This window comes from Ipomoea nil, unplaced genomic scaffold (assembly GCF_001879475.1).
Source record: "Ipomoea nil cultivar Tokyo-kokei standard unplaced genomic scaffold, Asagao_1.1 scaffold1074, whole genome shotgun sequence".
Classification (NCBI taxonomy): domain Eukaryota; kingdom Viridiplantae; phylum Streptophyta; class Magnoliopsida; order Solanales; family Convolvulaceae; genus Ipomoea; species Ipomoea nil.
Genome location: NW_017617502.1, coordinates 233,921 through 248,041, shown reverse-complemented (window position 1 = coordinate 248,041; position 14,121 = coordinate 233,921). Strand labels below are relative to the sequence as shown.

Below are 14,121 nucleotides of genomic sequence, written 5' to 3'. Positions count from 1 at the left end.
ATGTTTTACGATTCTTGAATAAGTTATTATAGGGTTTATGAAAGTAGTTTTACATACTAAAGATTCCAAATTTTCATAAAATAAGAAATTTGACTTATATCTCAGAAGTTTTGATTTGATTACTTTTTTAGTAGAAATAAGATGTTTTTGGAGTTGAACTTTTAAATAGGAGGTTGGGAAGTGAAAAATAATATTTTGAAAGTAGTTCTAATATTATTTTGAATAGAGTAAATACCCAAAATGGTCCTTCGACTATAGTTAAATTTACAAATTGGTCATTGACTTTCAATTTTAACCAATTAAGTCCTTAACTTTGTAATTTTAACACAATTTGGTCCTCTGTCTATTTGACCGTTTGTTGACTGTGATTTTTGAGGATATATATGTAATTTCATGGTCCATCATTGGTTTTTTAATGTTCCGGTTGCATTTCCAGACCGCACTATTACATTCGAATCCACTGTCAAAAGCAATCTACCAAATTCGGTCGCCTTTCTTCATCCTCCCTTTGGATTCAATGTAGTTGAGTTCGTACCAGAGCGAAGAAGATGACGTGTTTCCGAACCGGTGCAATGTCATCCTGGAGGCCTCCACGTGCTCCGACGAGAGCTGAAGGTTCTTCTGGAGATCGTCGATCACGGTCAACAAATGGTTAAATAGATGGAGGACCAAATCGTGTCAAAATTGCAAAGTTAAAGACTTAATTGGTTAAAATTGAAAGTTGAAGACCAATTTGTGAATTTAGCTATAGTCGAGGGACCATTTTGGGTATTTACTCTTTTGAATAAGATTTGAATTTTGACTTAAATCTTTAATTTTAGAAGAATTTTTAGGTTTTCGTCAAGTTGATACATCGGAGATAAATACGTGCCACTTCGTACATAAGTGAGTGACGAATCTCTGTCAGGGATCAAATAAATCACTTTGTTCATAATTGAGTCATAAAAAATATATACAGTCATAATTGATGAATTGAGGAGGTGTTTGGTTTACGGAATGTTAAATTACATTAGAGAATGTTAGATTGTTATTAGATTATTAAGAATGTTATATTTCAGTATTTAGTTAAAAGTGAGGTATGTAAGAGTTATGTTTTTATTATGCATCATGTTTGGTTTAGGAGTTATGTTCTATTATGCCATATAATAATGATTTTTTACTTTAATACCCGTAACATATTTTTGTGTATTTTAATAAATTTAAATTAAATAAAATAAATAAAACAAACTCCAACTTTTTAAAGGTGCTTACACTGCACCCATGAACAATGCATTTTGATGCAATGAAACTCAAATACAGGTAAATGTCCGGCGTATTTTCAAACAAAAAAGTGACTGGCGACTGGCTACCTTCTTCGGCGATCGCCTTCTCCACCAGAGAAGACAACCCAGATCTGGGTTGCCTTCTCGAAGGCCACCACAATGGTCGCATTCTCCGGTTGAGGGCCTATTTGACCCTTTTCTCTAAAATATATAATTATAAAAATAATTAAATATGATACATATAATAAACTAACATAAAGTATATATTTCATACTAATTAGAATTAAAAGGGTAAAAATAAAAATTATGCAAGGAAATCTTACAAAACCTAAGAGATATAAGGGAATTACATACCCTTCAAAAACCAATGTGGATGGAAATATGGAATGTTACATTCCTTAGAAAATGTTATATTCCTTTGGATAAATAATAACTTGAACCAAATACAGGAATGTGACGTTTTATATATCTTGCATCAAACGAACCCTAAGTTGTCAGAATAGATATTTGAATACATTTTCTATGACAATTTTTATTTAATTTCATAATCCAATCAAACAACTGTGACCAAATGCCACACTAGTTCTTTAGCTACATAATGTTGCAAGGGAAAATAACACTTAACTTATATTCCTAAGTTATAACCATATTATAGATTTAACCCCTTAATTATTCATAATATAAAGTCCTCAATTATTATTAAAATGACAAATTTGTTCACTAAGAAACCAAATCTACCAATTCATTAAGTGGCATATTAATATTGTATTTGGTCTCCAAATGACAATGATGACTTACCAAACAATTGGGACTGATTTCACGCCTCATGGAAGGCTGTTGAGAATAAGCTAACTAAGCACCATTCACGTTGTATCATACTTTAGATTAAAATCGGTATAAAACAACAATCTTTACGAATACAAACACCCGCGCTGGAGAGTAACACAGAATAGTTCCTATCCAAAGTGGATAAAGCTGTAAACTCTTTCAACATGAAACTACCACACAACTGATCATCCAGCTGACAAATTCCAATGCAAAGCTTTTAAAGTCGCAGTTATTTCACTCTTGCAGCTTTCATGATGCTTGCGCTTTCCCTTCTGCAGCCTCTCCCTCGACTTTAGGTTTCTCAATTATTGTCTCGGGAGCACTCTCTTCGGGCTTAGTGGCTTGCTCTGTGGTAAGGTAACAACAGATGCTCAGAGTAAGCCATATTATGCTAGAAATGGTAAATAAAATACAAACTAGAACTACTGCCTATGGAAGATGAAACAAATGGATCACTAATTCAGTATAGAAATGTCCATTACCCAAAAGATACAGCTACTATGAGTCTATGAATCCAGCATGATCAAAATTGAGCACATTTCAATAGTAATATTACATTTCTGAAACACAGTACTAGTCAACAAGTGTAACAAAAAGATTCAATTACCTTCATCATCACTGTCATCAAAGTCATTCCCCATGGCATCATCTCCCATGCCCATGCCAGGCATACCCATGCCACCCATGCCGGGAATGCCCATGCCACCCATGCCGGGCATGCCCATGCCACCCATGCCGGGCATGCCCATGCCCCCCATGCCTGGCATGCCCATGCCACCCATGCCTGGCATGCCCATGCCACCCATGCCGCCCATATCACCAAATTTCTGAAGAATACAGCAATGAGAATAAACATTATACAATATACATACAAGCAAAAGAACCAATCAAATCAGGCATAGTGAATAAGAAAAAGGTTGTCTCACCGAGAAATCCATCCCGCCCAAATCAAGATCACTTGGAGGACCTAAACAAACCATAAGATGGGAACCAATCATACTCCTGGGGTGTTTCCAAGACAAAAAAAAAAAGTTATAAAAAGGATCTAGGAGTTGAGATAATTAATACCATTGTCTTCATCTTCATCCACCCACTTGTCCCAATCTACTTTCACATAGTGTGGTGGCTTGCCCTCACGCAATAGTTTGTTCCACCATTTCTTCTCTTCTTTTTCCAAAACACAGAAAATGTTTCTCACACCAATATTAATCTTGCTCTCCTGTGAAATGAAGATATAGTTGAATGTTAAATTAATTAGTGCCAAGAAAGTAAAACAATGAACATTTTGAGTTACAATACCAAAGAAGCTTAGTGGCATAAAATTTATTTAAGCTATTTAATCAAGGAATGAATTGTACAGTTGTACCTCAACATTAACTTTGTCTTGAAGCTCAATTTTGAACTCATAGAGATGGTTTTCTGCCCCAGCTGTGGCCGAGAATGTAAACACACCCTCTGGCTCAAGATTCACTTTTGGATTTTTTGCATCTGCTAACAAAACTGTAATATAGATCTTGTCTTCCCTTTGGGCCCATTTCACCTCAGGATGCCGGCTGGAAAAATGTTAGCCGTTAGAAAATTGCTTAAGATGGAAACATGGAGAACAGTACACACAAGTGACGTGAAATGAAAAGTTATTAATCCCACAAACATACATCCATGAAAAGATTCTCATGTTGTGAAACATCCACATACAATAGCAAATCATACAGTATGTACACATGCCAACTAAAGGGAGAAAGTGAATGTAAAAATGGGTTTCCCTTTAACCCCAGTTAACACCAAACCGCCCTGTTCTTAAACAACTACACAACGGTTAGATAAATTCTAATCCTGATGAATGCATCTGATCAACAACACCAAAGAAACAGATCGAGTAAACACTTTCAACATTATATATTGAACAATTGACTCTTAAATGAAACAAAATCCTAAAGTAGAAACATGAAAACAAAAACATTCGTGCTGCCGTAACAACAGGCTCCCAAATCTAGCAACAGAGTCATTCCTCCCAATCCCATTTAATCACGCACTTCTAAGCGATCCATAATGGCATCTTCTTTCCCCATTTGAGTTACTTACTACTGCCCTAAACATAAATCCACAGTCAAACTATAGAAATCCTTCGACCATGACTATTAATTGAGCTTCAAAAAGGAAATATTATAAACATAATACGATGAAAATGAAGATTTGTTCCATATACGTCAACATTAAGCCATGTTCCATATAAGTTAAAAGGAATCAGAACAGACGAGCGGAAAGCTGAAAAAGTGATAAATACGAAGAAGGTTACGAAGATAGTGAAGAAGAGATTACCTCATCTTTGAACTTCGCCTGTACGGTAGACTCTGACGGTGAGGAAGAGGAAATGGAAAACCCTAGAAGTAAAAAGTCACTCTCACTGAATCCCGATTAAACCTCAGAGGAGATTTTATTGGGTGTAGCTGCAACTAACTGAGGGCATTGGTATCTTTATCCAACGGCTAGAGTTCATCCACGAAAGACACTATAGACGGGCTCGTTACTGAAATGTGGCCCAATACGATTTTATTTATTTATTTTTTTTTTTTGCAAAATCTCAATATGATTTTTTTTCTTTTTTTTTTTGAAACAAAAAGAGTTCTATAAATTATAGAGCATTGGTATTTTTTGACACAGGTCCCACCGGGAGTCGAACCCAGGTCGCTGGATTCAAAGTCCAGAGTGCTAACCACTACACCATGGAACCAATTTAGGCCAATATCAAGTTAAAAACCAAACACTGGTTCAATTGTTATACCATGAATCAAGGTTCATATTGTATTGTAAACTCTAATTTAAAAATTATAATTATATATCTTAAGTTAGTACATTTTCGCATGCATTTAATAATTTTTGTATTGTAAATAAATGAAAGACACAACATGATAATCACAGACATATGATATGATAACTACACTCACATAAATTATTAATTGGAGTTACAGAATATGTTAATTGCAGACACATAAAATATTGGTTTAACATGTTATGTGTCTACAGTGAACATATTTTGTACTTGTAGTTAACAGTTTATGTATTTGTAGTTAGCATGTTATGTATTTGTAATTACCATATGAAGTGTCTTTAGTTTGTTTATAGACACAAGAACAATTAACTGCATGTACTAAATGTGTTAGCTGCAGGTACATAATTTGAAAATTATTTTTGGATCAGAGTTCAGAATGCAAGATAGACCATGATTCATGGTATAATTTGCCTAGATGGTTGGTGAAAATAAATTATTAAGAATATTGATTTCATTGTTTGGTTGGGTTTGGAATTGTAAGGAATAATGAGTATAAAGAGAACTATACATTACACAATAATAATAACAATAATAATAATAGTAATTAAAAAAAATTGGTGAGGACATAATTGTCCTACTTGTTTTTCATGTAAAACAAATACCTTGAGGAAGCCATGTAAAATGTTTTTCTCATTCTTGAAGAAAATGTTTTCCAATAAAAAATATTTTCTATGAACCAAATAAAAGAAATGCAATTTTCCTCAAATTCAAGGAAAACATTTTCGTAAGAAACTATTTTCCAACAAACTAAAAATGCCATTATTATTATTATTTTAATAGTTAGAAGGAAATCTTTATTATTCTAAGTGTCTAAGAGGTCACACATTCTACAAATTAAAGAACAAAAGAACAGAATTTGTATTATGTAAAACTTCACATTTAAGAAGTATTACTACAGAAGAAGTAATTACCAGAAGTATAAAATAAAATAAAGATATAAGTACACAAATGGACACTTTAAAGACTAAACAATATAGAAATATGAAGATTTAAAAAATCAATATTTTTAACAAAATTGTACAACCCTTTTAAAATTGACCAAAAGTCCAAACCCTGTAGACTCACAAGTCACAAGACTCATGCAAATGAAAAATAAGTTTTAGCCTAGTAGGACCATAGCATAGGTTTGTTCCGTTATAACCATTGCAATAAACTCCAACTATATATCATAAGATCAAGTTTAATGATGGTCTGCTCTGTCGGACCGGGATGTGGAATCGGGAGACTTTTAGGATTGGAGATTCAACATTTTGAAAGAAGTTTAATGATTCTTTTTTTTTTTTTTTTTCAAAATCAAATGGAGTATTAGATTTTCAATAGGAGAAAAATTAGCCAAATTGTTAGCATTGATTAATAATCCTTAAATATAGTTAACATCCCTCAGGAAACAGGGAACATATCTATTCTATTCATCATCTATGGATCCAATTTCTCTTATAAAATAACCCTAAACTCATCATTTTGCCGCATTTAGTTCATAATAATATGAACAAACTGTTCTCTAATCCGCTATTTCCAGCTGGTGTTAGTGTTCTTCTTGTTGACGATAATGCTACCTGTCTCCGAATACTAGAAGCTTTGCTACTCGCATGCCACTACAAAGGTGCCTTTCTTCTCTTCTTCAATTTCTTCAATTCTTCACCATATATTTCTGTACCTAAAAGATAGGATATACTGTTTGCCTTGCCTGCAGTGGTGAAATGTGGAGGGGCGATAGATGCTTTGAGAATCCTTCGAGAGGGTAAAGAGGAGATCGACATTGTTTTAAGCGAGCTACACATGTCTCGCGTCAATGGATTCAAGCTTCTCGATCGAATAATCGGACTGCAAATTGACCTCCCTGTTGTGAGTAAGCACTTTTGATTATTTCATCTCATTACTATTCCCAATCTATAAGAAATTCTGGAAATTAATTTGGCTTAATTGATCAGTGATCTCGAGTGAGGAGAGAGTCGATGCAATAAAGAAGATAGTGATCCAGGGGGCGTGTGGATACTTACTAAAGCCGGTGAGGAAGGAAGAAATTAAGCTCTTATGGCAGCATGTTGTTCGTCACAAACAGCAGGGGAATTGGGGGAAGGGCATAAGGCCGCCGCCGCTGCCGCCTGCGGCGGCGGCGGCCGGTGAGATGCCGCCGCAGCAGAAAAGTGTAGAAAACTGTGAAAGCTCAAACAATAATAGGGATGAAGATACTAATGCTACGGCTACTACGGCCGACGTTAAGAAACTGCGATTTGTGTGGACACCACAGCTTCACCAGCAATTTGTCGATGTTGTTAATCAAATTGGTCTTAGAAGTATGAATCTATTGGCCTTTAGTTTTCTTATTATTGCATTCATATTTTCTATTTCTTCTAATTAGTTTGATCGCTTCATCTATTGGGTTAGATGCCGTTCCAAAGAAAATATTGGATTTGATGAACGTTCCCCATCTAACCAGAGCAAATGTTGCCAGTCATCTCCAGGTACATCTATATATCCCACTTTTGATAGAATTCAATTGCATTGCAACACTACTTGCAACTCTGTTTTCATTGAGGTGAAAGAGAGATCGATAATGATTGTAAATTTAATGATATAACATTTTGAAAGTGAGATAATTTACTAAACCTAATAATGTAGAAATATCGGATTCAACTACAAAGGGATGGGGATCAGAAATCACACAAGAAGTTGAGCATTCATCACTTCCATTATGAAGACATGGTGTTGAACAATGAACAACAAGCCGTGACGCCGACGGTGTTCGATCATCTCGGCGGTGGCGACTATAACTATGTTAATGTTTACAACTATGGCGGCCTATGCCGACGGGTAAGAGGTAGTCCAACCATAGATAACATTCTCAATACAACAACTACGACTGTGGACGCTGTCATCCTGCAATCCCAACCGTATACCGGAAATAATTATCCCAACCAGTTGGGAAGTGCTTCCAGCATGCTTCGCCAACAAGATCACACCCAGGTTTGTACTTAATTACGGAGTACTTTTAAACCATCTCACCCTTTGACCCTTACTAAATAATTTTTTTTTTTTTTTTAAATGACATATGCCACCGAACTTATTACTTTTGTCTAATTGAGTTATTAAAATTATCCAATTGAGTTATTAAAAAGTGTGCAATCAAATTATCAAACAAAAGAAAATATGTGCAATTGGAATTGCGGCATTTAGTTTTGCAAAGCAAAATCTATTTCAATAGCAAAGACTTTTTCTATAAAAAAAAATATCTAAAAATTTAAGCAAAACAAAATAGTAACACTCATCTCAAAATATTGAAGAATTTTATATCTACTCATTATTTTTCTATTTTGTGTGTTGCAGTACAATGGCGAAGAAGGAGATTTTGGAGTCTCCTTGTACGATTTTTCTGGCACAGATAGTAATTAGTTTGGAGAATTACTAAACATAACTTGTATGATATAATTATGTCTATACCTATAAGGTTTTTATTTTTTTTGAAAAGATAAGGTTAATATTTAATTTAGTGATATTATACCTCTCTTCCTCAATTATCCTAATTATCCTAATTACAAGTAATAAGGGAAAGTACAACATCGAACATAAATGTCCTCAATTATCCTAATTACTGGTGTTTTGTAAATGACTGGTAGTTGATTGGATTAGTGAGTTTACCATTAGCTTATTATAGAAAAGTGTTTGGTAAATTAATTGCTAGGTGTTAGCTAATTACATACAGCTAATTACATACAAAATGATTTTATAAAACGTTGATTGAAAAAGTTACTTTGAACAGCATTTTGAAACAATAAATTGTTACAAAAAGTTAATTAATCAAATACTCATATTGATTGTTTAAGCCAAAATTGATTGATTATGCTCACTATTTTACCAAACCCAACACAAATTTCTTATTAACTACTCTATATCATATATCAAATATTAATTTAAATATCATTGAAAATGACAGATGTATTTATGTAAATATGTTTAGCCGTCGAACTAAATCAAAAATCAATGTCATTTTTTTTTTCTTCATTTGACACATAATTGTATATAGATCTTATGATTTAAGATTTTAAAGAAAACTAACAACCTACCAAAAATTAGTCTTTTTGGAGGAAATTTTTCGAGGAAAACATGTTCTCAGCAGATGGACGAGACGATTGACTAGCAGTAGATGGACTGGACGAGGACGATTGACTAGCAGTAGATGGACTGGACGAGGACGATTGACTAGCAGTAGATGGACTGGACGAGGACGATTGACTAGCAGGCAGTAGATGGACTGGACGATTGGACGATTGACTAGCAGTAGATGGACTGGACGAGGACGATTGACTAGCAGGCAGTAGATGGACTGGACGATTGGACGATTGACTGGCAGTAGATGGACGGACGATTGACTAGCAGCAGATGGATGGACGATTGACTAGCAAAATCAGATGGACGGACGATTGACTATCAGCAGATAATGGACATGGACGATTATGGACATGGACGATTGACTAGCAGCAGATGGACAGACATGACGGACATGATTGACTAGCAGCAGATAGGGGTGGGAATAGGTCAGGCCCCTTGCAGGGGCCTATGTCCTGGCCTAATTAAAGCCTAGTTAGGCCTAGCTCGTTTAGTAAAAAGGTCAGGCTTGAGCCAATTTCAAAGCCTATTAAACTAAACAGGCCAGGCCTATATATACCAGGCTCGGCTTCAGGCCTACGGGCCTGGCCTAAATATATATATATATATATATATATATATATATATATATATATATATATATATATATATATATATACCAAACCCTAACCCTCCACCTCCAAAATCTCATTTTAAATTATGATTCGACTATAAACATTGCTGTTAATCCTGTTATAAATGTTCTTATTGTGTAATTTTTTTTATTAACTGTTCTTACTATCATAATATTTAATGATATGTGCAACTTAATTATGTGGGTTGATTGTTAATTATTTATGATATTATATAGGATAACAAACAATAATACAATTGAATTTATTTCTAAACAAGTTAACGAGCATGCTGAAGTTGTGACTTGTTTTATATTTATTTGCTATTATGTTTGCATTGTAATAATATACTTATGTAATTATGTATTAGTTTTGTATTAGGTACATTTCTTATATTATTTAGATATACTAAAGGTTTTAAAAAGGCTTAACAAGTAGGCTTTAATAGGCTCAAGGTAGGACTTACTTTGAAGCATTTTTAATGACCTAAATATTAAAAAGGCTTCAAGTCAGGCGAGGCTAATTGCAGGCTCAGGCTTGAGCCTAACAAAAAGCCTACATACAGGCTCAGGCCCAGGCTTTAGATTTTCGTAACAGGTCCAGGCCTAATTTTCCAAAGCTCGGCTCGGCCTATTTCCACCCCTAGCAGCAGATGATGGACATGATTGACGATATGGACATGATTGACTAGCAGCAAATGGACGGACGATTGACTAGCAGCAGATGATGGACATTGGAGCAGATGATGGACATGATTGATTGACTAGCAGCCAATGATGGACATTGGAGCAGATGATGGACATGATTGACTAGTAGCAGATGGACAGACGATTGACTAGCAGCAGATGATAGACATTCGACATGGACTAGCAGGTTTTCAGATGGACGGACGATTGGCTAGCAGCAAATGATGGACGGACGATTGACTAGCAGCGAATGGACGATTGGAATAAGATGACTAGCAGCAAATGGACGGACGATTGACTAGCAGCAGATGATGGACATGATTGATTGACTAGCAGCAGATGATGGACATTGGAGCAGATGATGGACATGATTGACTAGTAGCAGATGGACAGACGATTGACTAGCAGCAGATGATAGACATTGGACATGGACTAGCAGGTTCTCAGATGGACGGACGATTGACTAGCAGCGAATGGACGATTGGGATAAGAATTTGACGCATACCTTCCCCATTTTGTTAATGGCATAGATTGTTGTTTATTTTCAATCTTTGAAGACTAATATATTAATTCTTAATATACAAATTATTAATATATATTATTCATTTTAGCATTATTATGGAAAAGTAATTACTCATTTACTATTACTATTTATTATTAATTATTATTTTTTATAGAAATTATTATCGATTATAGAAATAATAGTTTGACAATTTTTAAATTAATATTTGTATATAATTTCCAGCCTTTTTTTTTTATTTTTGAAAACTATATAATTTTCAGTTATTTGATCTTATAACAATCCGAATTCTACATCTAACATGTGTTTTTAATCTATTTAGTTTACATTATTAGTGTAATATATATAGGAAAGTTTAGGTAAAAATATGTTCCATGTAAAAAGAAAAAATTGATATGAACCCTCCATTTGGGTAGATCATGACATAACATAATTAGGAAAAAGTAAATATTTTAAATTGTTTTTACCAATGTACAACATTATAAACTATTATGAAAACTCTTAAAAATATTTTGATAATTTGTTATCTGGATTTAAATTTGAGTTGTATTATCCATTATTGTATTATATAAAATTAAAAAAATATTATTTTCATTCCAAATTTTTTGCTAATATTTCCTGATGATGTGGCTTATAATTAATAAGAAGAGAAAATTTAAGTCTTGATCTTATGACTATTAGGGTGTTTAATTGTAGTTTATGGGTTTAAAATTTTTTCTTAATTTTTCTTAATTTTAGTAACTCCGAACAAATTACCAGCTAAAATAAATTATTAAATTACTGACTAAAGTTATCAAAAAAATTTAATTGACCATATTATATTTAATCACAGAGACAATTTTGTCTTTTCATATTTATGCGAAAAGGGAAAAGCTGATTTGAGTCTATTCTAATTCGTCTGAGCCCTAATAAGAAAAGCAGCGTATGAAGAAGAAAGAGAAGAACGGGGAATCAGTCTTCAGTATCACTTCTATGGATAGATATTAGGATCTACACCTTATGCACAAAGTTGTTGTTGTTGTTGTCTTTTTTTTTTTTTTTTTTTTTTTGATATACTTACGTACAAAGTTTAATTTAATCAAATTAAGGAATTATATTCAGACCAAGACTTGAGGGTTTAGCTACTCTATATTAGGCAAAACCAGTGTGCAGTGGAACCAATCCGTATCCTCGTGAATCAAACACTAACCACCCTTAAGGTTGGGATTCAGCATTTTAGAAGAATGAGTCAAACACTAACCACATATATATAACCTTTATTTTCTCTTTGCTTGGAATTTCTGGTGCTGACAGCAAAAGCTTAGACAAATTAGAATAGGCTAAAATCAATTTTTCCCTATTCACATAAATATAAAAAGACAAAATTACTCTTTTGATTAAACATAATATGGTCAATTAAATTTTTTCGATAAATTTTAGCCGATAATTTGATCGAAGTGATTGAAATTGAGAAAAATTGAATAGTTACGGTATTAACTTGCAAGCCTGATCCTATCATTTTATAGGCCCGGCACGTAGCCACAAAAATGAGCCCTTCATGAAATTAATATATATTTTCATAACTAAAATTAATTTAAATAATGAAAATAATGTTAATGCCAAATAATTTGAAATAAAATTTACAAGTTTTTAATAATTTTAAATAAATACATAATAATAATCATGAAATAATAATTATTGAGAGCAATAAAGCAAAACGTGATAAAATATATTTATAAAAAATATTAAACATAATTAATTTGATAAAATAGTTTGAATAGAAAATATATTTTACATTACACATCTTCTCCACTGATCTCATATTTATAAATATATATTTTTCTTTGAAAATAAAGAAGCTAATTCATTAATCATAGGCTGAAACGTTTACAATAAAGATTGATGAAATGATCAAACATTCCTTACAGTCAGATACTATAAAAATAACTTCCCTAGCAATGCTATAGAGAACTTGATTCGCAAACTGTTTCACAAATTTGAAGCCGGATTCTTGGACGAACTTAAAGCTTCTTTAATGATATGATCATACGTACCCAAGACTGAATCTGGTTGAATAGTCTTATACACCACCTGAGTATCTATTTCCATTCTTCTATCCATTGACAATATCTAGGATGAGGTTCAGATGAGTCTCTTTTTCATTGTCATGTTTGTCACCTAGGATGAGGTTCACATACGTAATGACCAGTTTTATTGTTTCACGCTTTATGAAAATGAACTTGCCAGGTAAATATTTTTTTTTTGTTTTAGTTAGATAAATTTCAAAATTTTCTAGATTAATTTGAAAATGATGATGCACAATAGAACTTTTAAATTACATTAACTAGACAATTCATAAAAAAGTAAACTATCTTTTAAAACATTTTCATAACCAAATCGTCACAAAATACATACGAGTGCTACATATACATAACTCATTATAAAATTAACAAAATAACACATGTTCTAAATATAAGTAGCAAATTTCTCGATAGAAATAAATTCAAAATTTTATATGAATCACGAATCAATTAATATTATAAATCTCACTATATAATTATAAAAAGGTTAAAAAAAATATCACAAGAGTTATAAATTAAATCAAAATATACAATTAGAAATAGAAATCAAGCTCTTATGGCACCATGTTGTTCGTCACAAACAGGGGAATTGGGGAAGAGCATAAGGTCACAGGCGGCGGCGGCGTTTTGGGATTCCGATGAGATGCCGCCGCGGCAGAAAAGTGTAGAAAACTGTGGAAGCTCAAACAATATTAATAGGGATGAAGATACTAATGCTACTGCTACTACGACCAACGTTAAGAAACCGCGATTGGTGTGGACACCACAGCTTCACCACCAATTTGCATTGATGCGAAAGAGATCAGAGATCGAATTCTATGGAAGAAGAATGTATTGTGATTAATTGTAAATTTAATGATATAATATTTTGAAAGACTCTTTAAAAAAAAATTATTCAAAAATATAGGCAAAACAAAATAGTAACACTCATTCCAAAATATTGAAGAAGAATTTTATATCTGCTCATTATTTTTCTATTTTGTGTGTTGCAGTACAATGGGGAAGGAGATTTTAGAGTCTCTTTGAATGATTCTTCTAGTACATATAGTAATTATAGTTCTCCAAGAATTACTATACTAAGGCTCTGTTTGGCAACACTAAGCTAGGAGCTTATAGCTTATTTTAAGCTATTAATAAGCTATAAGCTCTGTTTGGTAATGTTCCCAACATAAGTTCCTAGCTTAAAATAAGAGCTTATTTTGGAACGCTACTTTAGG

General features: G+C 33.2%; 2 protein-coding genes and 1 non-coding gene across 5 annotated transcripts; 1 reads left to right on the top strand and 2 right to left on the bottom strand.

Annotated features, from left to right (window-relative positions):
• Positions 1–2,111: 2,111 nt before the first annotated feature.
• Positions 2,112–4,562, bottom strand: LOC109182753 (uncharacterized protein Os08g0359500-like). 3 transcript variants are annotated; one of them, XM_019332932.1, is made up of 7 exons: positions 4,410–4,562; positions 3,457–3,643; positions 3,159–3,309; positions 3,017–3,057; positions 2,796–2,917; positions 2,698–2,756; positions 2,112–2,437 (listed from the first exon to the last, which is right to left on the bottom strand). In XM_019332932.1, exons 1-7 carry the CDS (start codon positions 4,412–4,414, stop codon positions 2,340–2,342), a joined length of 663 nt encoding a protein of 220 aa, XP_019188477.1. In that variant the 5' UTR covers positions 4,415–4,562; the 3' UTR covers positions 2,112–2,339. The 3 variants fall into 3 exon arrangements, with proteins under 3 accessions (XP_019188477.1, XP_019188478.1, XP_019188476.1); XM_019332933.1 differs by having other exon boundaries at positions 2,868–2,917; XM_019332931.1 differs by having other exon boundaries at positions 2,698–2,917.
• A 187-nt stretch (positions 4,563–4,749) lies between these two features.
• On the bottom strand, positions 4,750–4,821 carry TRNAQ-UUG. The gene has a single exon. It is a non-coding gene; the product is annotated as a tRNA-Gln (tRNA).
• A 1,584-nt stretch (positions 4,822–6,405) lies between these two features.
• LOC109182591 (two-component response regulator ORR24-like) lies at positions 6,406–8,358 on the top strand. The gene is made up of 6 exons (XM_019332741.1): positions 6,406–6,523; positions 6,614–6,769; positions 6,852–7,217; positions 7,309–7,385; positions 7,543–7,887; positions 8,248–8,358. The coding sequence occupies exons 1-6, from the start codon at positions 6,406–6,408 to the stop codon at positions 8,311–8,313; spliced, it is 1,128 nt and encodes a 375-aa protein (XP_019188286.1). The 3' UTR covers positions 8,314–8,358.
• The last annotated feature ends 5,763 nt before the right edge of the window (positions 8,359–14,121 follow it).

Coding starts and splice junctions, on each gene's coding strand:
- LOC109182591 (XM_019332741.1), top strand. CDS start 6,406: ATGAACAAACTGTTCTCTAATCCGCTATTTCCAGCTGGTGTTAGTGTT. Junction 7,218..7,308: donor TAATCAAATTGGTCTTAGAA/GTATGAATCTAT, acceptor CTATTGGGTTAG/ATGCCGTTCCAAAGAAAATA. Junction 7,888..8,247: donor GCCAACAAGATCACACCCAG/GTTTGTACTTAA, acceptor TGTGTGTTGCAG/TACAATGGCGAAGAAGGAGA.
- LOC109182753 (XM_019332931.1), bottom strand. Junction 2,918..3,016: donor TGGGCGGGATGGATTTCTCG/GTGAGACAACCT, acceptor TGTATTCTTCAG/AAATTTGGTGATATGGGCGG. Junction 2,438..2,697: donor TGATGACAGTGATGATGAAG/GTAATTGAATCT, acceptor ACCTTACCACAG/AGCAAGCCACTAAGCCCGAA.